The sequence below is a fragment of the Bacillus rossius genome, chromosome 15 (genome assembly GCF_032445375.1).
Source record: "Bacillus rossius redtenbacheri isolate Brsri chromosome 15, Brsri_v3, whole genome shotgun sequence".
NCBI classification, from domain to species: domain Eukaryota; kingdom Metazoa; phylum Arthropoda; class Insecta; order Phasmatodea; family Bacillidae; genus Bacillus; species Bacillus rossius.
Window position 1 is genome coordinate 22,324,595 of NC_086342.1, and position 25,529 is coordinate 22,350,123.

At 42.3% G+C, this 25,529-nt stretch overlaps 2 protein-coding genes across 2 annotated transcripts in view; one reads left to right on the plus strand and one right to left on the minus strand.

Annotated features, from left to right (window-relative positions):
- Positions 1–25,529, minus strand: part of LOC134539434 (serine protease HTRA2, mitochondrial) — a 220,226-nt gene that overhangs the window by 145,966 nt on the left and 48,731 nt on the right. The window lies entirely within an intron of this gene.
- On the plus strand, positions 14,853–22,511 carry LOC134539304 (angiomotin-like). Its single transcript, XM_063381222.1, has 2 exons — positions 14,853–14,917; positions 20,623–22,511. Exons 1-2 carry the CDS (start codon positions 14,906–14,908, stop codon positions 22,009–22,011), a joined length of 1,401 nt encoding a protein of 466 aa, XP_063237292.1. The 5' UTR covers positions 14,853–14,905; the 3' UTR covers positions 22,012–22,511.

Genomic DNA, 25,529 nt, shown 5'->3' on the forward strand with positions numbered 1-25,529 from the left:
GTGGGGACATCGCGCAGCGAGTACACACAGCGAGTGCTCCACTCGCTGCGAGGACTTGTCTGCGCAGCCCCACGACTGTGACGCCGTAACAGAAGACTTATTAATTTAAACGCACTATTGCGAGCGGGTATAAGCTAGGACAGTTATATATATAAAAATTAACACATATAAACAGTGAAAAAAATTTTTTTTTCAGATTTATTTTTATAATTTTTTTTGAAATCGCAATTTTTGCAGACATTTTGAACTATAAATAACTAGCTGCAGTACCCAGCGTTGCCCGGGCTGAACACAGGGTGAAGGGGAACTGTTTAGAGATCAGATGTAGTTAGTAATTGTCTTCTTAATTTGAATGTCAAGTGTGCAAAATAATTTATATCACTTTCAGATCCCGACAGACGTTGTTCTGCCAGTTTATAGTTATTTACCTGGTCTTTATGTAATATAGACTCTATAAAGCAATATAGAAAAAAAAACTGAAAAATATGGGATTACTAATATTGAAAAGATTCCATTATCTAGCTAATGCTCGCCATGCATTGCAATGCCTTATTCAGTTTTGTTTTGTAATATGTTTGAAGTAGTTACACATATACAAATAATCTATCCATGTCTCTAAATATATATTTATCTCTATCTACATCTATAGTCCTATATATCTATGTATCTCTCTATCTGTATTTATCTCTTTATATCTACATATATACCTCACACTATCTCTATGTATTCTATATGAGGGTACTGATTGCTTCGTTGTTAATATCACACGGGTGTTTTTTACTTGTATGGGAAAATTAAGAATGATAAGGCATCTAGTGCGTGGCAACAATGTTAGTAGGCAATATGAAATAAACTTCTAGCACCTGCGGCATTGTCAACACACACTTCGTACGTGTACTGCATGTTGTATCTAACCCCCTACAACGCATTTGATTCTAAATTGGACTTTTAGTAAGGATCCCTAATGTTATTGATAATATAATATAGCCTATAGCCTTCCTCGATAAATGTACTATCCAACACTGAAAGAAATTTTCAAATCGGACCAGTGGTTCCTGAGATTAGCGCGTTCAAACAAACAAACAAACAAACAAACTCTTCAGCTTTATAATATTATAGTATAGATTTTCTCAGGTTACGAGAAGAAGAAAAATTGGAGATTATAATTTTACGAATTGTTTATAATGAAGTAATTTTGTGAGAATTTTAAATATCGCTCGCGCTGTCACAAATTCGCTTGCTGTGTATACATTTATGACAGCCCATGCATTCAGTAAAGTTCAGTCTTAATTAAAGTCCAGGTGAACTGTAATATAATATAGCCTTAATTAATTTTTTGGAAAATATCTTGTAAAATTAATATTTAAAGCAAAAGCCTTAATTACGTTGTCAGAAAATTCTTGTACAAGTAATATTAAAAAAATAGGCCTTTTAAATAATTTGTGCTAAATATTATATTTGAAAGTGCGTAATTATGTATTATTTTGTGTTCACAGGAAGTAAATCGTTCATGAGTAGGCCTACTTCTGTACTACAAGACCAAGTTACGTAATCTAGCATTCTATGGTACGGCACATGTAGGTAATTCGGCACCACACGAGCCGCTCGCGTTCAAATTTTTCCGGGTGTAATCCGGTTTTGACTTTAAGCTTCCTGGTCGCATTACAGCGCTGCCGGCGTTTATAATTGGCTCAAAGTTTATCATTACTGCCCGTTATCATTTCAGTTCGGTGTTTCCTGTTTTATGGCGGGTTTATTTTATTCTGTAATGATTTTATGAAGAAGAGATCTGAATCGCGGGCAGTGTGATATCAGATACTTTATTTTTTAAAACTGAAACGCTCACCTATATTTTTCCTTTCACTAGATCAGCTCCTTACAACTTGTTTTTGGATACAATTGGATTGTATTCTTTGGAATTCGTGTTACCAAACTATATATACATTTGATAATCCGGAAAAGTCTATAATCCAGCATGGCTGTGTTCCCGAAAATTTTGGAATAAAAACAATTCCATGTACTGATAAAATATTTCGAAATGCTATTATTGTTATTAAATTAGCAGAAACTTAAAATTTCTATAACTGAGAAAAATATTTGTGTAGCCCCAAATAGGAGTCCAGCCTATGTAAAGAAGACAAAAAAAAAATTCTGGAATTAATGGGCGATGCCACTCATATTTCTAACTATATTCCTAGAACCCCGAAGAAAAACATTTTTCTATACTTTTACAAAAGATTCCTTTGGAAACCAGTTGCTAGGAAATAGTTTGTAATACTATAATAAATTTATTGTAATTTGTACAACCCATTGCTGTGTTTAATTTTTGCATCTATGAAATACTTTTTCAAGATAATGCTAATTATTTCTTACGAAAATCGGCATATAATTGTATACCTGAACTGATGTTTCATTAAAACATAAATATTTTTTAGCCACTGAAAACATAATCGGAAATTCAATAATTTGACTTTATTTGGTTTTATTACGCTTATTAATTTGCACGGTTAATACCAGAAAGCTTTTCAGAGATCGGATTACGAATAACTTCAACTGTTGGAGATACTGTGACAACACAGAGGGTAAAACGCTCCTGGTAAGAATCCGAACCCCTATATTACTTACAGTTGTTTTCATGAAAATGTAAAAATCTACTAATATCTGTAATTTTACATGAATATTTCTATTCCATTCACAAAAAAAAAATTACATTGCATGAAGTTACTCGCTTAACTTGATTTGCGCGGTCCAAACTTTACCATACTTTCATCGAAAAAAAAAAGTTTGCTCAAAACCGCAGGAAAAAAAATGTAGTGTAATTATCCGAACGAGTGTACAGACGTACTTCAGTGAACCTTGGTTTCATAAATAGCTGCTTTAAACCGTCTCAGCCTGGGGCAAAACAACAGGTTTAAACATGACTGGCAATTATGTAGATCTGCTGTTGTTTCAACCAAGCGCGTCCCTGCAGATCTGACTCGCTGCTGTGACAGTAATAACTGAGGCGAGATCAATTATAATCCGCTCGTAACTGTACGCTAGACGACGGCAAACGATTTATCTTAACATAACAGCAAGGTTCTTCCCACACGCGTCTTAAGTAAGACACTTAACTTGGACGAAGGATTTTTTTTTGCTTACAAATAATGATTTCACTAGTGCACACATAAAAAAAAAATTAACGAGTTTAAAAAATGTCTACATCATGGTACATATAAATAGTATAAATATCTAACGTTTCTTTAAAAATATTACATAGTGCTTTTAAAGTTTAAAGTGCATGTATAAATACAAATACAACCATGAATGGAAATACAAATAAATATTCAATCACAATTCAATCAATTAACTAAAATCTGGCTGTAACCCAGTGTAAAACCAAAATGGCAAATATGGACATTTGCAATTAATTCGCATGACTTGTGACGAAACAATTTGTATAGTTTCTTCAGAAGAAAGAGTAAGCATTAATGCATACATGTATAGCTTGCACACCAAACGTGAATTGTACATTAAAATTATCAACCAAATAATTAAATTTGTTTATAATTTTTTTTTAACATCCAAATGACTACAATTCGCTGTGCACACTAAGAAAGTGAAGTTGTCCTCGTAAGAGTGTACACAGTCTCGCAATGTTACCAATGTTCTTACCAACCCACAACTCCTAATTAACTTGGCTGAAATCCTCTCTCAGTTACTTTCTACATTCCAGTGGAGCTATTAGGCCTACCTACAATTCAGAATAAAACAAAACAAGTGAAGGAGTCTTTCAGTACTCGTCAGAGATGTGTGAAATCTAACTTCGGTAACGACAAAATTACTGTGTTCTCATATTGCAAATACACTTATAATACAAAACATGGACACGGAATGTAACGTAGAATCTTATACGCAAATTTTGTTTTCAACTACATTTCTTGACGCAAATCACACGTAGTTTTCACACCCGCCGCTAGAATTCGTCGCCGGAGCAGCTACGTCGACTATTAAATCATTCGATTTGCAGAGAAAAAAAAAAAACTTTAAAACTTAAAAAAATTACTAAATCCCGAATTGAGATCTCATTTTCAATTTGATTCAAATAGTGACCATCTCGTTAAAATTCATTAAGCTTTTAATAATATGAAGTTTCCCTTTGGCTTTGTGAACTTTGGTTCGCGCCATCCGTCACAGATGGCAGCACCGTGGTCACACATTTCCGTTCCATGCGACTTCCGTTCCATTCACGAAATTACTCATACCAAATGCCGTATACCTAGCGATAATATATTACACATAAAAATATTTACTTACTTAAATGGTCCAAAAATAATCGGTATTAAGTTAAGTACGTGTTAACGATAAACAGATGATTCTAATCCTTAGCGAAATGTGTTCTGACATCGATGTTTCTTGTCGTAAATAAAATAGGTACTGAAAATCCTTCGTAGGATATAAAGAAAGTTGGAAATAAAGTTATTAGCTACTTACCAATAATAAAAGGGATCCTAATAAAAGAGGGATCTAAAATACCAATTAGTGACGTTGTAGCCAAGTCAATTTTCAACCAAGATAAGGGAGAATTCCCCGTATTGACTGTGTAAATCTACGTGTTGGATATTCATTAGCCTTGCGTGAACAACTCGCAGACACAAAACGATAACGAGCGCATTGGAGACCAGCAATTTCACAAGCGGGTGAGAGGTGTGAGTGGCATAAACCAAGCTGCTCATTACACTGTACCGGACACGAGTTGAATCCCATAGAAAGTAGTCCCCCGACCTTCGGTAGACTTTACAACCGTAAAGAAAAAAATATATATATCGAATTGATCGAAACTCTCGCCTCTCGTATAGAACATTTTGTAAATTATATCTTCCGAAAACAATGACTACTAAAAATACAAGACAAGACGAAGCTACATAGTTCGTGGCTCTACACTTATCCTTGAGTATCTGAAGTATTCCAGATACGCTTCCTGGTTGGGGGGGGGGGGGGGGCAATTTGAAAAGTAATCTAGTTTGCGTCAAGGCGTTCCCTATGATTTGGCTAAAGATATGTCAAGAGTTGATATCTCTACCAATTTACTTACTTACCATGACTTTTCATTTGTTTCTTAGGTATCAAAATTTCGGTTTCTATATCTAAAGTATCGTGAATAAATATGTCGAATATTTGAATATATTTTTGCGGAATAGTTAATTAAATATGTAGAATATTAGAATAGTTTTTTTTTAACACATTTAATGAACAAATTTCACCTTAGAAATTGAATTTTAACGTAAAACACTCTGAAGAATTTACAAGGCATTATAGATTTTTAGAAAATATTTTATTTCTGCGCCTAATGTTTTTGGTTTATAGTTTAATTTTTTTACATCCATTCTTCCTTTAGAGTATTAATGCTTCTCAAACACCTGGAAGCAGAAATTCTAGGCAACTGGATTCCCTGCAGAAACATAAGGAATTACGATTGTCTCGTGAATAGGAGTGTCTCGGGTTATATTATCACGAAAAAATAATTTATATACTGAAACAGAGATCGCCATAGAATCGCCACACAGAAACTATTATTTTTTTCTGTAATTTTACGGAAGATTCCTTTTGAAACTGGTTCCCATGAAATAGTTAAGTAATACTACAAGATCAATATTCGTAAAACACAGGGTTATTTTTGCAAATATCAAATACGCATTTCGACATTATGGTGAGTATTTATTACGAAAATTGGAGCATAAATTTATATTTTAATTGATGTTTCATTCAAGCATTTTTATGAACAATGGAAAAATTTAATGGAAGTTCAATAACTTTGTTTTATTATCCTTATTAATTTACGCAGTTAATACTGGAACAACAACAACAACAACAACAACAACAACAACAACCACAATTAAACAATGAATCGGGGTAACATAAAAAATTCAACATTAAGGCGGAAAGAGGGTGCGGGATTGTTAGAAACTACAAATCGATTTTTTTGATGTGTAACATCTTAGCTCTCGGTATATAGCAGTTGGCAGGAGTAATTTGGTGAATTCGCATGTAACGGAAATGTGTAACCACGGTGCTGCCATTTGTGGCGGATGGTGCAAACCAAAATTCACAAAGCCAAAGAGGAACTTAATTGTATGAAGTTTTTAATAAATTATAACAATATGGGCACTGTTTTAATAAAATTCCGTGTCGAAAATCAAGTCCAAATCCGAGGTTTAATATTATTTTTTGAAGTATTGAATGCTTTTATCGGAGCCGTTTCATTATAATCATATTATTATATAATCAATTTTAATATAATTTCGGTCTTAAAATGGAATGATTCGATAGCCGGTGTAGCTGATCCGGCAGCGAATTCTAGCGGCGGGTGCGGAAACTACGTGTTATCCGCGTCCAGAAATACAGTTGAAAACACAATTTTCGCAATTTTATCACGCTCGGCATTATTTTTGATCTCGTGTCCGAGTTTCGTATTATGTGTGTAACTATTTGCAACGTAGAGAACGCTCGAATGTGCTCGTCAACGAGGTTAGACGTCACACATCTCCGGCGAACACAGAAAGACTTGCTCAAAATTACACCCCCCCCCCCCCCCCCGGCCCAAACTTAATAGCATCTGGAGACCTCGGGTTATGTGTGCTGCTTGACTGGCAGTGTTTTGCGAATCCAAACGACTGAAAGGGGAGGGAAGCATTTGCCCCTGGCGCACCTCGACTGGATGCGGAGACACCATTCTAAATTCCTGCATCCGGACCCGCCCACGATCGAACCTTGTTAGCCTCGGCAGAAGGCAGAGTTAGCTGACTTAAACCACATTGGTTTAAATCAAGGTTTGAACCAAGTGGTTTTTATTTATATAAAAAACCAGACTTTTTTAAATAATGTATTTTTAATATCTTAATAAATTTTATTGAAAGGTTAATTCCTCTTTTGTGGTTTACAGGAACAAAAAAAAATTATATACTTATAAAGAACTTATTTAAAATACCTGAATAAGTTGTAAATTATACCCAACTGAATACTCCTCTAAAATTAATTTAATTAGCGAATTGTAGTCAATTATTATTATTTAAAAAAATTTCCTATTACATGCGGAAAATCTCAGACTGTAGTGTAAATCCCCAATTCTGTGCGAAACATCCATTCTATGGATAATCCTCCTCCTGTGGGGGAAAATACTTTTTTTTTTTTTGTGGTTAAGTCCCAGTCAGACGTGCATATTTGCCGGACTTCAGTTCTTTGATGTCGTAACACTTTCCTGGTTCAACATTAGTAGCAGGGAGCAGTATGTTGCATGGCTTTCATTAGAACACGCGGAGAACCAAAAATTACTAATATAATAGAAAAAATCTAGTTAAAAAAAGAAGGTTGATTGGTTTAAAAAAAAAAAACACTTTTTTTTGACGTGACAAAGTCTAATAAATCGATGAACCTCGGCTGCACGCACGTAAAAGGAATACTCATTGTCCCGTTACGCACATGGTCCCGTTACGATGTGTCCCGTTACGCTCATTGTACGCTTGCGTCGCATCTATCTCTCTTCCACTCGATTGGAACAACCATCGATTTGACTTTTTCGAGGCACATTAAACTTGAAACACTCCCATTCGTTTCCTACTTTTCCTAACATCGTCCCATCCTTAACAGAATAACACAGATTGGAAGAAGTTAAATGGCAAACATGCATAAAAGTTATAGTTAAAATAATCTGTTCGTTAAAGTAATAAACATATTTGTATTAACGAGTGCAACTGAAAGTAAATTTATCAATCAAATTGTAGATTTCATTTCACTCCTTCTTTGTATCCATACAAAATAGTGATAATTCAAATAAAAAAAGATTTAATTTTATTCTTTAAAGTATGCAATAATTTCATCAATGTTTTGTTATGACGTTGTCACGTTAAACTTTCGTCCGTAAACCGACTTTACAGACAACATATTTTTTGTATTTTAAACCCTGACGGGAGGCGCGCTACCCCACCGCCCGCCCCCCATGGTAATAGGCGGGGTGGGGAGTGTCGCGGATGTGGCTTCGCGCTGGACTGCAGGCCACACAGCCAGAGCCTCCTGACACAGCCCGCTAGCCGCGCTAGGGTGGTGGAGGGGCAGGGGGCAGCACACCGCTGCGTCAGCGGGAACGGCCGGCGGAGCTGTGACGCGAGCGAGGTCGCGGACAAGGCCCGACCATGCGACCACACAGGGGGAAAAAAAATATATGAAAAAAATTTCTGCAGTTTTACAAAAGATTCTTTTGGAAAAACCAGTTGCCAAGAAGTAGTCGTAACACCACAAGAAAGATATTGTATTTTTGTATACATGAAATACGTTTTTTTTTAAAGATAATGCTGACTATTTCTTACGAATATCAGCGCATAATTATACAATTTTATTGATGATTCATCCAAGCACAATTTTTTTTTAAACCATGGGAAATTTACTCCAATATTCAAATAATTGGACTTAATTTCTATACGAGTATACAAAGGACTGTTGAAGTCTAACCTGAAGGCCATCGAAACCGCGAATTTTTCCGGTCCCTACGTATTTCATACATGCAAACCATGTGTTGTACAAAGTTACAATATCTGTCGCGTGGTATTACAAACTATTTCTTTGTAACTAGTTTCCTGAGGAATCTTTTGTGAAAGTACATAATTATTTGTCCCGTGAAGACGAGCGGTTTACCCGCCGGCATGTTGTCCGAGGCGGTCGGTTCCGTACTCCTGGTTGTCGAACGAGTTACATATATTTGCTCACTATGTTTGACGTAGAAATATTTTTTATGTTGTGAAATTTTGACAAATGGCTGGCGTTACACGGCACGAAATTTTTAAAATGCAGCAATTAAGATTTTAAAATATTTTTGTGGCGTGAACTAGGAGAAGTTATGTTTTGAAACATGGAATGACTCGCAGAACGAAATGAAGAACAACATATGGAATTCGAGTATTGAACAGTTTGCTTATTGTAGAACACATGTTATGGACCAAGCTCGCAGAAAATATTTGTGCAGTAGTTACACTTACAAATAGATACGTTTTGATCACATACGATCAAATCGTGTATTGTCACTATTGTTACGAACGCGAGAGATACAGGACAGCGATGCTCGCCAGGTTCGGAGCGGGCTGGCGGCCACGCACGGCCACTGACGTCACGCGCCGCCCGCTGACGTAAGGCAAGTCACGCGTGCCTGGCCGGATTACAAGGGTCCTCGCTACCCCCTACCCCCTCCACTGCTAGCGCATCGTCTCGCCTCGGGCTATTATCACCTTTAGGGGCCTGGGAATTCCGGGTTTACAGAGGCCGCCGCGTGGAGTGGCGTGAATAAACGCCGCCTTTCTGGAATTTTCGGGCGTCGGGTCGGCCCGGGATGACGCGACTCGTCACAGCCGCTCTCGTCCCTTCGAGAAGGACGCCGTGGGTATATAAGCGACGACGCCGGCCTCCGCGGGAGCTCCGAGGGTTCGTAGAGTTCCGCGAGTGAAGGGAAGTGCGACATGGGCGAAGATAGTGAGAGACCCTCCCACCGAGAGCGACGGGAGCGAGAGAGTGCGATAGAGTGGAGCGAGACTGAGTGTGCGGACAGGCGCGAGGTGAGGGGCGAACCACTGTCGAGCCTAGCTCCAGTGAGGAGTGCGAACTGTGGAACTTGACAGACATTGAGTGACTTGAGAATAAACATTTTCATATGCTAGTTATTGGTGATAAGACATTTTTACGTAAAATCGTTTATTAGTAATGTAAATATTAGTAATTAATAAAACAGTAATAAAACTTAACTGGACTCTCCCTTACGATCCCAGTTCTCCCATTAAAATCGTAACATTATTTTGTTTATAAACATTGTTATATACGACAGTTAAATAAACTATAGGCCGAGTGTTATTAGGACTTAAAGACAGAGGGTGAGGTGGCATATGAATTAAAATAAATATTAAACTTTATAGCTTGTGTGAATTTACTACTAATTTACTTAATCTTTAAAATAACACGAAATATATAATTTTAGAAAAATTGAATAACTTAATTACACGAATTTTTATAATAATCGAACATAAATCATAAGTAACCATTTAAATACTTCCTAATGAGTGTGACGACTAGGCGAATTTACGTTACAAACAATCATTAGACGTGTAGGTTACATAAAAAAATTGCAATTTGTATTTACTAATTGTGCAGTTTATTATCTCCTGTGCTGGTCCTTGTATCATTGGGGAAGTATGGTGACCAAAGTCATAATAGCATGAACAGGGCTGGATGCACCCAGCAACGACTAAGCTTTCTCTTTTCCAGCAGTTCTCTCAAGCAAAGCACAGACAGGCAACCTGTCCGACGTCCGTCTCGCGTCTGTCCCACGCGGTCCCACCCGGCGCCCTGCAGTCTCTTTCTTGTCCGTCCACGCATCTCGACGTCCCAATGGGTCGCCCGCCATTTTTTTGACGTGACAACGTCTAATAAATCGATGAACGCCGGCTGCACGCACGAAAAAGTATCCCGTTGAGCACATTGTTCCGTTACGCTGTGTCCCGTTACGAGAATTGTTCCGTTACGCTGTGTCCCGTTACGCTCATTGTTACGTTACGCTGTGTTCCGTTACGCTGTCGGCGAGTGCAGTAATAATAGGTTATGTTACAACTGACTAAAACATTATGGTGATTCATATAATTAATGATATATATTTGATTACAGTTTATTTATATGAAAACTTGTTTATAATTATATTTAAACTTTATAGATAAACGCCAGTTTTTAAAATTAATTACAAGTCATCTACACGTGAACTGTTTCGTCGACTGTTTATAAAGTGAAGTGAAAAGTTAATGTGGTTTTCATTACTTATTACAACAACAATTTCGGCAATAAAGGTTAATTATTCTTGCATTTTAAAAATCTGATTACTAGTATACCTTCAAGTATTTATTCTTTTATTATTAAAATAAAAAAGATTCAATTTTATTTATAAAAGTATGCAATCATTTCATCAATGTTTTGTTATGACGTTGTCACGTTAAACTATCGCCCGTAAACCGACTTTACAGGCAACCAATTTTTTTTTTGATGCGTGACATCTTAGCTCTCGGTACACTGCATTTTGGTTGGAATAACTTCGTGAATGCGACGGAAACCAAGGAAAGGAAATGTTTTAACAACCACGATGCTACCATCTGTGGCGGATGGCGCGAACCAAAGTTCACAAAGACAAAGGGGAAACTTTACAGTATTAACTGTTTTATGGAATTTAACAGTCTGAAGCTTTAAGTTTTTTAAGTATATTTTTTTCAGCTCTTATCGGATCCGTTTAGTTATATAGTTTACAATTTCGGTCTGCTAATCGAATGATACGACAGTCGACGTATCTGCTCCGCCAGCGGATTCTAGCGGCGGGTGCGGAAACTACGGGTGATTCGCGTCAAGAAATTTCGTTGAGAAAAACAAAATTGTTTGTCTGTAAAGTCGGTTTACGGACGATAGTTTAACGTTACGTCATAACCAAACATTTATGAAATTATTGTATACTTTAAAGAATAATTCTTATTGAATTATCACTATTTTGTATGGATACAAAGAAGGAGTGAAATGAAATCTACAATTTAATTGATAAATTTACTTTTATTTGCACTCATTAATTCAAATATGTTTATTACTTTAACGAACATGTTATTTTAACTACAACTTTTATACATGTTTGCTATTTAACTTCTTCCAATCTGTGTTATTCTGTTAAGGATAGGACGATGATAGGAAAAGTAGGAAACTAATGGGAGTGTTTCAAGTTTAATGTGCCTCGAAAAAGTCAAATAGATGGTTGTTTCAATCGAGTTGAAGAGAGATAGATGCGGCGCAAGCGTACTATGAGTCATCCTTTTTCGTGCGTGGAGCCGGCGTTTATCGATTTATTAGACGTTGTCACGTCAAAAAAATGATTTGCTTATATTCATCACTGTCGGCTTTATTTTTAAAGAATTCTCCTTTGAGTTTCGGTCCCGGGTTCCCACGATGACACGCGAGGTTCGGAATATGTTCGCACAGGACAAGAAAGTAGTGCGACGTGAGACTCGAGAGCCGCGCGCGACAGAGCACTCCGCCATGTGGCGACCGGCGCGGCGACCCGCCTGCTTCTGGTGGGAGGCGCGGGGCAGGTATAATCGATCTCGCGTCCGCATCGGGGACGAACCACTTTTACTTCCCGACGACCAAGGTTCCGACACCCGGCCTGTGATTGGACCTCCGCGCACTGCCGTGACGCTGTTTGCGGCCCGTCCCGTCTCGCGCCTGCATCGCGTATCGTAGACACCGGAAAAATTCGCGAATTCATTTCGCGACAGGCTAAAATACAAAATATTCATACCTCAGTGCTCTGCTTTTGGCTCACAACTCATCTGGGCAACTCTGCGCCAATAAGAAAAACACAACCAAAGCTTTATCGAATCACAGGCTGCTACGTTGGGACGTCTCACAACACAGCAGCCAATGAGTGGGTGACATTTGACCGAGTGTACGTATAACTATGGAGTCCATCCTGCAGGTCATTGAACCCGCGAATTTTTCCGGTCCCTACTGCATATGGCGTCCGTCACCACCCAGCTGGTTAACACCAGAGTTATTATCTTCTATACTATCGGTAACAAACACAAGTACTAGCGTATTATATATTTTACCTTTTTTTAAAAAAATTTTTTCCAACACCATAAAATAGTGTATTTTGATAATTTTTATTAAAGTTTCATTAGAACATTATGAAAGACAAAAAAATATCAATTAAAAATATTAATTATTATTTCACAGGATAAACGTTTTGTGCAGGAGTCAATCATACAATCAATAATCTCCTAAGGTCCAACGCAGCAAAACATGTTTAAAATTAAAAGATATACCGGTATATAAAAAAAAGCTGTGGAAACCAAGATGTCATCTTTCTGTTACATTGCCTTAGAATATAGAATCGCATGTTATTGGATGATACTCCAAATAAAACACGAGAAGAATTTTTTTTTTCACCCCATGGTTCGGCACATTGTGTTATCCGGCACCGATGGAACAGATCACGTTCAGATTGTATCCGGGTGTATTCCTACTGCTCACCCGGGCCGGCAGGTCGCATCACTGCGCCGCTAGGGTTTCTAGTTCGCTCACAGCTTATCGCCGCTGTAGGTTTTTATTTCAGTACAGATTTTCCTGTTTTCTAGTTTGTTCGCATTTCGGTAATCCTTAATTTTGAAGAAAACAGACGAATTCACAGAATGCGACGTGATGTCAGAGACATATTTCTAAAGAGTAACGCTCAATATCAATTTTTTTTCTTTCAAAATAGAAGCTTATTGCAACTTGTTTTTTTAAGCACGGCTGTACTGTATATAAATATTTCTTCTTTCTATTTGTGTTAAAACTATATATAGATGTTTGCTAATCCCAAATGACAATTTCCCCCCTCCCCCCCGAATGTGATGGTTAAAATACCTTTCAATGTGCTACCCTGTGCGCAATTTTCCTTAAGGCCTCCACACACGATCAGTACCTACAGTTCCCAGTTAGAACTGCTGACAGTTTGGATTGAATTGAAGCCCTCTGCACACACGATCAGAGTAGGTGCTAAGTCCGAACCGAGCAGTCCAAACTGTCAGTTTCGACTGAACTGAAGCCTATTCCATACAGTATTGTGGCTGCTGTTACTGTTGGACGTATAAATTAATCGTAGAACAATGAATAAATTTCGGATGTTACAACTGCAGTTGCACTTTCAGTTATAAAAATGAAAACAAAATAGCAAAGCAACGAAAAGTGTACAAATAAAGATATCTGACACGACACCCAGTTGATGGACTGATTGTTTGGACTGGCGGGACGCTGTTCCCACACAACGGCAGTTCGGACTGAGGGATGGGAAGCCATCAGTTCGTCAGTCCATCAGATCCGAGACTGATCAGTCCACCGTCCTTGCTCACACACGGCAGTTCCGTCTGTTAGAGTTCCAACTGATACGCCCGAACTGACAGTTTAGACTGATCGTGTGTGGGGGGGCCTTCAAACTTAACACTAGTTGTGGCTAAATTCTAGCACCCAGATAACAAACACTTGATTTATTAAATTATAACACGTTTTCTTTTGCACCACGAATCCTTGAATCTCATTAGTGTACGACTGTGTCACGTGCCTGAACAATATATACCTATATATATATATATATATATATATATATATATATATATATGTGTGTGTGTGTGTAAATAGAAAAGAATTAACGTAAAATTACAGATATTAAAAATTTTAAATTTACATAAAAATTATTGTATCACTAGAAAATAGTGTTCACTGTAATACTGAGTTTCGGATTCTCGCCCGGAAATTTATGTTTCGCGCTTTTCTAGTACCTCCAGTAGTTAAAAGTTATTTGTAAACCGTTCCCCGAATAGCTTTCTAGTATTAATACAACGCACGTAACAACAAAATAAAGCCCTAAATATTGAATACTCGATTAACTTTTTCCATGTTATTTTTTTTAAATTATGCTTGAATGGAACATAAGTTAAAATATGAAATTATGCGTCGAAAAATACTCTGTATTATCTCTAAAAACGTATTTCATACATGCAAACCTGACCATAGCCACGTGTTGCACAAGGGTACGATATTTTTCTCGTGGAATCAGAAACTGTTCCACGGCAGCTGGTTCGTCGGGGAACAGAAGAACAGAGACTGTAAAGGAGCCGGCGCAGCGGACGACCCACGGACGTACAGGGGTCGGTCCGGCTGACGGCGGGCGGCAGGGTCACGGCTGGCTCCTTTCCCTTCCCGGCGCCCTCAGGCGGTGTTCCCCCCGAACACCAGGCGGCCGCCGCGGCGGGTATATAAGTGTCCGGCCGGCCCCCGGTCAGGCACAGTCGCTCCTCTGCACGACTCCTCGCCGCTAGCCGCAGTCATGCACGCCGTGGTGAGTACCGGCCCCGCCTCGGACAACACCGGGCTGCCACAGCGGCGTCTGTCTCTGGGTCGCGCTTGTCTCGTCGCGTTCCTTTTCATGCGCGCAACTCCCGGTACAGAGCCTTAAAACCACCCAAGCTACCACAGCGGCGTCTGTCTCTGGGTCGCGCTTGTCTCGTCGCGTTCCTTTTCATGCGCGCAACTCCCGGTACAGAGCCTTAAAACCACCCAAGCTACCACAGCGGCGTCTGTCTCTGGGTCGCGCTTGTCTCGTCGCGTTCATTTTCATGCGCGAAACTCCCGGTACAGATCCTTGAAACCACCCAAGCTGCCACAGCGGCCTCTGTCTCTGGGTCACGCTTGTCTCGTCGCGCTCTTTTCATGCGCGAAACTCCCGGTACAGATCCTTAAAACCACCCAAGCTGCCACAGCGGCGTCTGTCTCTGGGTCGCGCTTGTCTCGTCGCGTTCATTTTCATGCGCGAAACTCCCGGTACAGATCCTTGAAACCACCCAAGCTGCCACAGCGACCTCTGTCTCTGGGTCGCGCTTGTCTCGTCGCGTTCCTTTTCATGCGCGCAACTCCCGGTACAGAGCCTTAAAACCACCCAAGCTACCACAGCGGCGTCTGTCTCTGGGTCGCGCTTGTCTCGTCGCGTTCATTTTCATGCGCGAAACTCCCGGTACAGATCCTTGAAACCACCCAAGCTGCCACAGCGGCCTCTGTCTCTGGGTCACGCTTGTCTCGTCGCGCTCTTTTCATGCGCGAAACTCCCGGTACAGATCCTTAAAACCACCCAAGCTGCCACAGCGGCGTCTGTCTCTGGGTCGCGCTTGTCTCGTCGCGTTCATTTTCATGCGCGAAACTCCCGGTACAGATCCTTGAAACCACCCAAGCTGCCACAGCGGCCTCTGTCTCTGGGTCGCGCTTGTATCGTCGCGTTCCTCTTCATGAGCGCAACTCCCGGTACAGATCCTTAAAACCACCCAAGCTACCACAGCGGCCTCTGTCTCTGGGTCGCGCTTGTCTCGTCGCGTTCCTCTTCATGAGCGCAACTCCCGGTACAGATCCTTAAAACCACCCAAGCTACCACAGCGGCGTCTGTCTCTGGGTCGCGCTTGTCTCGTCGCGTTCATTTTCATGCGCGAAACTCCCGGTACAGATCCTTGAAACCACCCAAGCTGCCACAGCGGCCTCTGTCTCTGGGTCACGCTTGTCTCGTCGCGCTCTTTTCATGCGCGAAACTCCCGGTACAGATCCTTAAAACCACCCAAGCTGCCACAGCGGCGTCTGTCTCTGGGTCGCGCTTGTCTCGTCGCGTTCATTTTCATGCGCGAAACTCCCGGTACAGATCCTTGAAACCACCCAAGCTGCCACAGCGGCCTCTGTCTCTGGGTCGCGCTTGTCTCGTCGCGTTCATTTTCATGCGCGAAACTCCCGGTACAGATCCTTGAAACCACCCAAGCTGCCACAGCGGCCTCTGTCTCTGGGTCACGCTTGTCTCGTCGCGTTCATTTTCATGCGCGAAACTCCCGGTACAGATCCTTAAAACCACCCAAGCTGCCACAGCGGCGTCTGTCTCTGGGTCGCGCTTGTCTCGTCGCGTTCATTTTCATGCGCGAAACTCCCGGTACAGATCCTTGAAACCACCCAAGCTGCCACAGCGGCCTCTGTCTCTGGGTCGCGCTTGTCTCGTCGCGTTCATTTTCATGCGCGAAACTCCCGGTACAGATCCTTGAAACCACCCAAGCTGCCACAGCGGCCTCTGTCTCTGGGTCACGCTTGTCTCGTCGCGTTCATTTTCATGCGCGAAACTCCCGGTACAGATCCTTAAAACCACCCAAGCTGCCACAGCGGCGTCTGTCTCTGGGTCGCGCTTGTCTCGTCGCGTTCATTTTCATGCGCGAAACTCCCGGTACAGATCCTTGAAACCACCCAAGCTGCCACAGCGGCCTCTGTCTCTGGGTCACGCTTGTCTCGTCGCGCTCTTTTCATGCGCGAAACTCCCGGTACAGATCCTTAAAACCACCCAAGCTGCCACAGCGGCGTCTGTCTACTTGAACAACACTCTGGGTCATACTTGTCTCATTGCGTTCTTTTTATGCACTAAACTCCCGGTAAAGGTTCTTAAAACCACCCAAAGGGACTTGCATCACACCCTTATCTTCGTTTCTCCGCCACATACTACCGCTCGGATTCCATACTGTCCCTCTGCGCTTGGAGGCGAAACTGCGCTAGAAGCACCAGCGTGTGTAGCCCTTATCAACACGCCTCACCGACACAAGTATACCCGGACCGTGCGCGCCCCTTAACAGCCGCACGGGTGAGGCAATGACGTCATCAGAACCGTAACGATAAGTAGCGTATCGGTCAGAGCGTTCCGGCCTTGCGGCTGTGGATACGTCAATTGCACGTCGCACAAGTTATCCTGAAACCTTTAAACACTACTATAAACTGAATTTTTCAGGGTGATAAACAATTCGAAAAAAAAAAAAAATCATAACTTGCACGTAACCCGTAGTGTCACTGTACTAGCTTTAAAACTAAAATCCTTCGAATCGCGAATTAATTCATCTTTTTTTTAAACTATGAAGTTAGTTGCTTACTGAAAACACGTATAGCGGCAGAAACAGCGCTGTTGCAACGCCTTTAGTTTTGAGCTGACGTAGAACTACAACCAGTATTTGAAGTTTCACTTCGAACGCGTGAGTCGTTCACACACCCGAGTATTCGTTTTGCTAGGTTCAGACTTCCATGGGGAAATATTAAAAAATTGGTTGTCTGTAAAGCCGGTTTACGGACGATAGTTTAACGTGAGAACGTCATAACAAAACATTGATGAAATGATTGCATACTTTTATGAATAAAATTGAATCATTTTTATTGAATTATCACTATTTTGTATGAATACAAAGAAGGAGTGAAATGAAATCTACAATTTAATTCATAAATTTACTTTCATTTGCACTCATTATATCAAATATGTTTATTACTTTAACGAAGAGATAACTTTAATTATAACTTTTATACATGTTTGCTATTTAACTTCTTCCAATCTGTGTTATTCTGTTAAGGATAGGACGATGATAGAAAAAGTAGGAAACGAATGGGAGTGTTTCAAGTTTAATGTGCCTCGAAAAAGTCAAATCGATGGTTGTTTCAATCGAGTGGAAGAGAGATAGATGCAGCGCAAGCGTAAATTGAGCGTAACGGGACACAGCGTAACGAACCAATGTGCGTTACGGGACACTTTTTCGTGCGTGCAACCGGCGTTCATCGATTTATTAGACGTTGTCACGTCAAAAAAATTGATGGTAGGAATAAAAATCTTTGCATTACCCACATATGTATATGTATGTACATATATGCACAAATCAAAAGAAAAATACCACGAACAGACTTATCACGAAATCACCATATCCAAAAGATAGAGATCTGAAATGTTGTACATAGCCTAGGTTCATCTTGTGTTCTAGCGATGCAATAATTTTTTTTTAATTTCAACTGTAATTTTAAATTGGGCTAAGGTCAAAACCCACCACTGGTGGGTATTCTAGCCATTATAAAAAATGTTATTGATAAAAAATAAATTAGAATATACATATATGTATTACCAACTACGCGATTCCATCTTTATAGGCGGTAGGCCGTTATAATTAAAACTTGTATGTGTAGAATTACGTTGCGAAGAACGGGTAGATAAACCAGCTATGAATATTTCCCAAAAAATATATATTTTTTTAAGTAGCAGATAATGATATGTGTAACATATAACCGCGGTAAGGAGATAATTCAGTGGCGTGTATTCGATAGACGCTCGGTAAGCAGTGCTTACCCTGTTGCTATGTTGCTTGGCGTAATGTAACAGTTTTTGCTATCTGGTAATTTCATCTCGTGTGCCAATGCGATGCGATCACCGTAGCGGGCGCGTTAGGTAGCGTGTCACCCGGTTGTCATGGTAACGTGAAAGCCGGGCGGGTTTTTTGGTATGGCGCGGCGGAGGGGGGAAAGGGTTCGCGTTTCTTCGTGAGACTACTTCGGTAATGTAGGCTCGAGGCCCGCTGTAACCAGAGCAGCTGGCCTTAGCTGTGTGTGCGCGGGCAGAAGTCGCGTTGTTGTGTCGTGCAACAAACAAATACCGGTAGAAATTTTATTTTTACAGCTTAAAAGGCAAGTTTTCATTGCGCAACAGTGTCCGTTTTAAGAACATTTTGTTCTGTTTTGGTGTTTACTGTTTTCGTTTTAAGTGCTAGCCAGTGACAGTGGCGTAGCCAGGATTTGTGTATGGGGGGGTGTTAAGAAGAATTCCCCCCCCCCTTCCCGTATTAAAGCGGGTGGTCCGGGGGTCCTCCCCCGGGAAAATTTGGACTTTAAGGTGTAAAATTGTGCTATTTTAGCAGTTTTCGGTACTTAAATTTAAATATTGTAATGGTAAAATTTTTATTAATTTTAATATGGAATTTGTTTTGAGTGATGAATAAGAAATTAATTTAAAATTTGTTGCTAAGGAGGGGGGGGGGGGTTGAACCCCTAACCCCCCCTCTGGCTACGCCCATGGCCAATGAGAATGTAAACATCAGCGACTGCCGTCCATGTGCCAACAAGGTAAGCTGTGAGTTCCGCAGCGTATGCTGTCTGGGATGGAGCAGGACTCTTAACCCGGCCCCAGCCGAGAACACAGCCACTGCGTTGTTTGCAATTTTTTGAGTACTGATTTTAATTCTTTTTCTTTTGAAGATAAAAAAAAAGTGTTTGGCAGTGGGAAGACCGACTCCTGACTTAGACATAAAAACAACAGGAAAATCTTTTGTTAGACATTTTAATTGTAATTTATATTCGAAAAAATGAGTGGTTAACAGGCTGCCCATTACTTGGAAAACTTTGTTGCTGGCCAAGTGCATTTTATATTTCTACCAGGAAAACTGCAAAAATAGCCCCATTTTGCACCTAGAAATCCAAATTTTTCCGGTCATGGGGGGGGGGGGGGAGAAGGTCGGGGATGGGTGAGACAGCTTACCCACACAATAACTCCACCACACGTCACTGGAGATAATTCATGTGTTCTGATATTGCAAATAAACTTACAATGCGAAACTCGGACATGAAATTTAACGCAGAATTCTCTAAAATAATGCCGAGCGTGATAAATACACGCAAATTGTGTTTATAAACTATATTTCTGGACGCGAATCACACGAAGTTTCCGCACCTGCCGATAGAATTCTCTGCTGGAGCAGCTTCGTCGACTTTCGAATAATTACATTTGCAGAGCGAATCTTTAAACCATATAATGGCTCCGTTAAAAGCAAAAGAGACTTGACAATTACTAAACCCCGGCTATGAACCCTATTTTAAACAAGGAAACTGTGGTTTCGTTCCTTGAGGAGTTTGTGCTGTTACGGAAATGTACGCTTAATTGGTGACTATGGTATTCACTCTTGGAGTGAGTAGCTGTGATAACCAGTAACGGACCAGTCACACCATTGGTGTTCCATAGTTATTCCCTCGATAATTTTAGCTTATTTTCCTTTATTCATCCAATTTACTGATTGTTATGCAGCCTTTAAAAATTCTAGTAAATAATTATATTGGGTAGACTGAAAACTATTAATATTTTTACTTATCACACCTTTCCTCAAGAGATTCAGCAAAAGCCCCTGTAAAGTTAAAACTTAGTCAAATCCATGCCATAATAAATTCTTATTTTGTCCACAGATCTTCGCCTCCTGCCTGCTGGCCCTGGCGGCCGCCGAGCCCGGCTACCTGGGCGGAGCGCACCTCGCCTACAACGCCCTCCCAGTGGCCGCCGCTGTCTCCAGCCAGTACCACGCCCAGGACGAGCTGGGCCAGTACAGCTACGGCTACTCCGGAGACACCTCTGCCAAGCACGAGACCCGCACCCTGGACGGCATCACCCAAGGCGGCTACTCCTACCTGGACGCCAATGGCCTGGTGCAGAGCGCCAGCTACGTGTCGGACCCCGTGAATGGTTTCCGCGTGGCCGCTACCAACCTGCCCGTGGGACCGTCTGCCCCCGCCCCGGCCGTCGTGGCTCCCTACGCTGCCGTTCACGCCGCCCCCTACGCTGCCGTTCACGCCGCCCCCTACGCCGCCCTGGCTGGCGCTCCGCTGCCCGTCGCCGACACCCCTGAGGTGTACGCCGCCAAGATCGCCCACTTCCAGGCCCACGCCGAGGCCAAGGGCCACCTCCTGGGCCGCAAGAAGCGCAGCGTCGGCTACGGACACGGCATTTACGGTGCACCCGCTGCTGTCGTCGCCGGTCCCTCTCGTAGCTTCGCCTACTCCACCGTCGCTGCCGCCCCCCTGGCTGCCCCCGCTGTATCCACCTATGCCGCTGCTGTTCCTGCCTACGCCGCCGCCGTCCCCGCCCGTAGCTTCGGCTACTCTACTGTGTCCGCCCACGCCGCGCCTGCCGTCGTCGCCGCTGGCCCTGCCGCTATCTCTACCTATGCTGCCGGCGTTCCCGCTGCCACTGTGGTCGCTGCCCCCGCTCGTAGCTTCGGCTACTCTACTGTGTCTGCCCATGCCGCCCCCGCTGTAGCCACTTACGCCGCTGCTGCCCCTGCTGCTGTCGTCGCCGGCCCCGCTCGTAGCTTCGGCTACTCTACTGTGTCTGCCCATGCCGCCCCCGCTGTAGCTACTTACACCGCTGCCGCCCCCGCTGGCCCCTCCCGTAGCTTCGCCTACTCCACAGTCGCTGCCGCCCCCCTGGCTGCCCCTGCTGTAGCCACCTATGCCGCTGCTGCTCCTGCTGTCCTCGCGGCTCCTGCTCGTAGCTTCGGCTACTCCACTGTGGCTGCCCACGCCGTGCCTACAGTAGCCACTTATGCTGCTGCCGCCCCCCTGGCCGCCCACGGCATCGCCGCCGGCTCCAGCCAGTACCGCGCCCAGGACGAGCTGGGCCAGTACAGCTACGGCTACGCCGACGGCAACTCCGTGAAGCACGAGAGCCGCGCCTTCGACGGCACCACCCACGGCGCCTACTCCTACGTCGACGGCCACGGTCTGGTGCAGAGCGTCAAGTACCACGCCGACGCCCTCGGCTTCCGCGCCGTGGGCACCAACTTCCCCGTGGCTCACTAAAAATTACCATACATGAAATATACCTAGTATTGACCCTTTCATTTCATCGTCCATCTTCACGTAGACAGTATGAAAGTTCTCTTCGTCCCTTAGCATGTACTTTCCACAAATTTCTGTAGAACCACGTGTTTTCCAGTGATATCAGCATGATTTCGGCAATCAAGTGAGAGCAATCCTGAGTGAGCGACTTGTCCACAGGTTTGTCAATCAGCTGGGCAAATGTCAAACAGTTGTTTTTTGATAGTGCCAGAGCTATTGAAAACTTGGTGATTTAGATTTAGAATGAAAATTTTTATAATTTTAAAATAATACCATAAATATAAATATTTACCTAAAATGTTTTAAATGTGTGTACCTACCATGCATTGTTTCGATGTAAGACTGTCATGTGTGTGAAATTTTTTCACATCATTTCACATTTATTTTATAAAAAACGAGACTGCATATGTGTATATATGTTATATTTCTAGCTGCAATAAATATATTTATGAGAAGCATAATAACTGTTTTCCTACTTTCTATATTAAGATACCTTCTGTGTTACTTATATATATACTTTACACACAACATATTTTAAATGCTTTTACTGCTACAGTTTAAATTCCTTATAAAATAACAATGTTATAACAAGCATCAAAAATTGAGTAATATGTTGGAGAAATGATAAAAAAAAAATACTTCAAGAATTTATATCATTTGATTTTTTTGGTCTTTACTTAAACTTAAAGAAGATTATTAGAGTCTGTCATACGCAACGCAAGTCAGGGAAATTAAGGTTTGACTGTACCTTTGTATGTAGTTGAAACTGATCCCAGCATTTGCCTGGGGTGATTTCAAGAAACAATAGTGTTACGATTTACCGCGGGGTTCGTAAAGATAGCCCAATTAATATATTTCACTACACACACAGTTTTATTGATGGCCACTACTGATGTCACAATTAATCTTATAAAATAGCCAAATAATCAATTGCACTTAAAAATGTTGCTTCATCAGTCACTCGTTTTTTACAATCCACACACCTCGCTGGGCCGTACCTCTGGCGCAACTCTCGCCGCAGCGCCCCTCGTGGATCTCAGCCGCGGGACTCCGTCGCCGCACTCCGCCGCCGCCGACGCACTTGCCTTCGCCGAGATACCACTCGACACCTCGCTCGGAACTTCGCTTGGAACTCCGCCGCGCCCGCGACACTGTGACCCGGAACTGAACTCTTCGCCCTGGAACCTTCGTCCTGGGACTTCGCTGCTATATCGCCCGAAAACTCCGCCGCGGGAAAACTCCCGACTCCACTGAACTCATTCACTCCCTGCCCTAGAACCTTCGTCCAAGGACTTCAGCACTCTGCCGCACCCGCGGCACTATCGCCCCGGAAGCTCCACCGCGGGAAGGCTCCCGCCTGAACTCTCTCTCTCTCTGAACTCTCCTGCTGAGGCCGATGTCCTCTTTTTATATATCAACCACCATTTCTGGAACTTACAAGCGCGGTTGGGGCCAGTCGCGTCATTCCGCGCCGACACGACGGCAGAAATTTCTCGAAACACGTGTCGGCGGCTCGCGTAACTCCGCAGCTGTCAGGTTTCGGATGTCAAACTAACAGCGCCGCGCGGGGAGCTGAGGGTTGGAGGGTGGGGAAGCGGCGACCCAGGTGCGCACAGAACATCTCATGTTACGGCGGCATGTGATGCAGCCCAGCTAGCTCTGCACCTGCGCGTGACGTGGCCTTGCTCACGTTCGTAACAATAGAATACCGAAATCAGGACGGTTAGTACGATATCCAACCCATATCTTACCAAATACGCGTTTAGGTGTTGCGTTATCTTGTTACATTTAGAACATTCCTCTTGTTTATTAAAAATATTCGAATAATATGTGATGAAAGCTTACACATACTCTGCCGTGTTTTAAGCACTGAACTACAACATAAATTAATCACAACTAAAAATCTATTTATAACATGTAACATTCTTTTTGTGGTGTAATAATGAAATGTTATTTTTGATCGTGAATAATCAGTAGGTTCAAACGATAACACTTTCATCCAGAAGGATAAAATTACTAATATTGTTGGCTTTGCCTTTTTAATAGAAAGTCCGATGAAAGTATCTACTAAAGTAATTTTGTATTTTTAAGATACTAAGGGTAGATGTATTTTAAAAAATTAAAAAGAAGTTTAATTACGTATAAAACTAAGAATAATATCCAAGAATATTGTGACCCACATGCGCTAACACCAATAAAAATCTGCAATTCATTAAAGCCCAGAAATCTAACAACTGTGTACATGCAACATCTTTAAATATGTAATGTTTTAATAATTTACCTAATATGTACGTGAGTTATAACTAATGCCGGTACAAATCACTGCTATCATATACAAAAAATGAATTACAAGTATGTTAACAGGATGAACAAATGTTTGCGTTTTTTAAACAATATTGATTTTAAGCCTCGAAAATAAGCGAAGTGGCACAATGTTAAAAAATACTTTTACTGTTTCCGAATAGTATATGTTCTATACTGACGCAGCGCCTACCAGAAGATTAGGCTGCTACCTTTAGTGAGAAACATATTATTTCGATGCTAGCGCACGCACACCTACACACACCAACACACACACACACATACATACATATATATATAATGTTACGATCGCGCTAGGCTGCAGTGCTTGGCGTCGCCGCGCTCGTTCGGCCTGTCTGCGCCCCCTTCCACCCGCATCCTCTCCCTGGTATCTCGTGTCATACTATCTCGCGACATCCTGACCACCGCAGCGCGCACCTGCCTCAGATCGACTTACTTAAAGAGCCCGCACTGCGGCATTAAAGGACTCAGACATGTTTATCGGCGCGTTTTGTGGGAACCCGATGCTTGTTGCGTTTATCGGCGTTCTTTGAGCAGCTGCCGCATCCTTCGAGGACTCACGACGCGTTTCTGGGCATTTCGACGGCGAAGGTCGCGCGATATCTCGGAGAGATGCCCGATTGTTCTGGACGGGAACCCAAGGGCTATATAAGGAGGTTTGGCCGACCTTCGAGTTGAGTTCAGTGGGGAGTTCTCCCGCGGCGGAGTTTCCGGGCGATAGTGCCGCGGGTGCGGCAGAGTGGCGTAGTCCTTGGACGAAGGTTCCAGGGCAGGGAGTGAGTGAGTTCAGTGGAGTAGGGAGTTTCCGGGCGATAGAGTCGCGGGCGCGGCAGAGTCCCGAGTGAAGTGGCGAACGAGTCGTCGTGTGGGATCTCGGCGAAGGGTGTGACGGCGGCGGCGGAGTGCGGCGACCCACGAGGGGTGCTGCGACGAGAGTTGCGCTGGAAGTGCGGCCCAGGGAGGTGTGTGGAACGAGTAACTGGGGAATTGACATTTCTTTACGTGTAATTAATTATCTGCCAATGCAGAAGACTATTTGTAAGTGACAAGTAGTGGTAATAAATAAAACTGTGTGTGTGATAAAAATCTTTAATTGGGCTATCCTTTATGAACCCGCGGTAAATCGTAACTATATAAATATATATATATATATATAT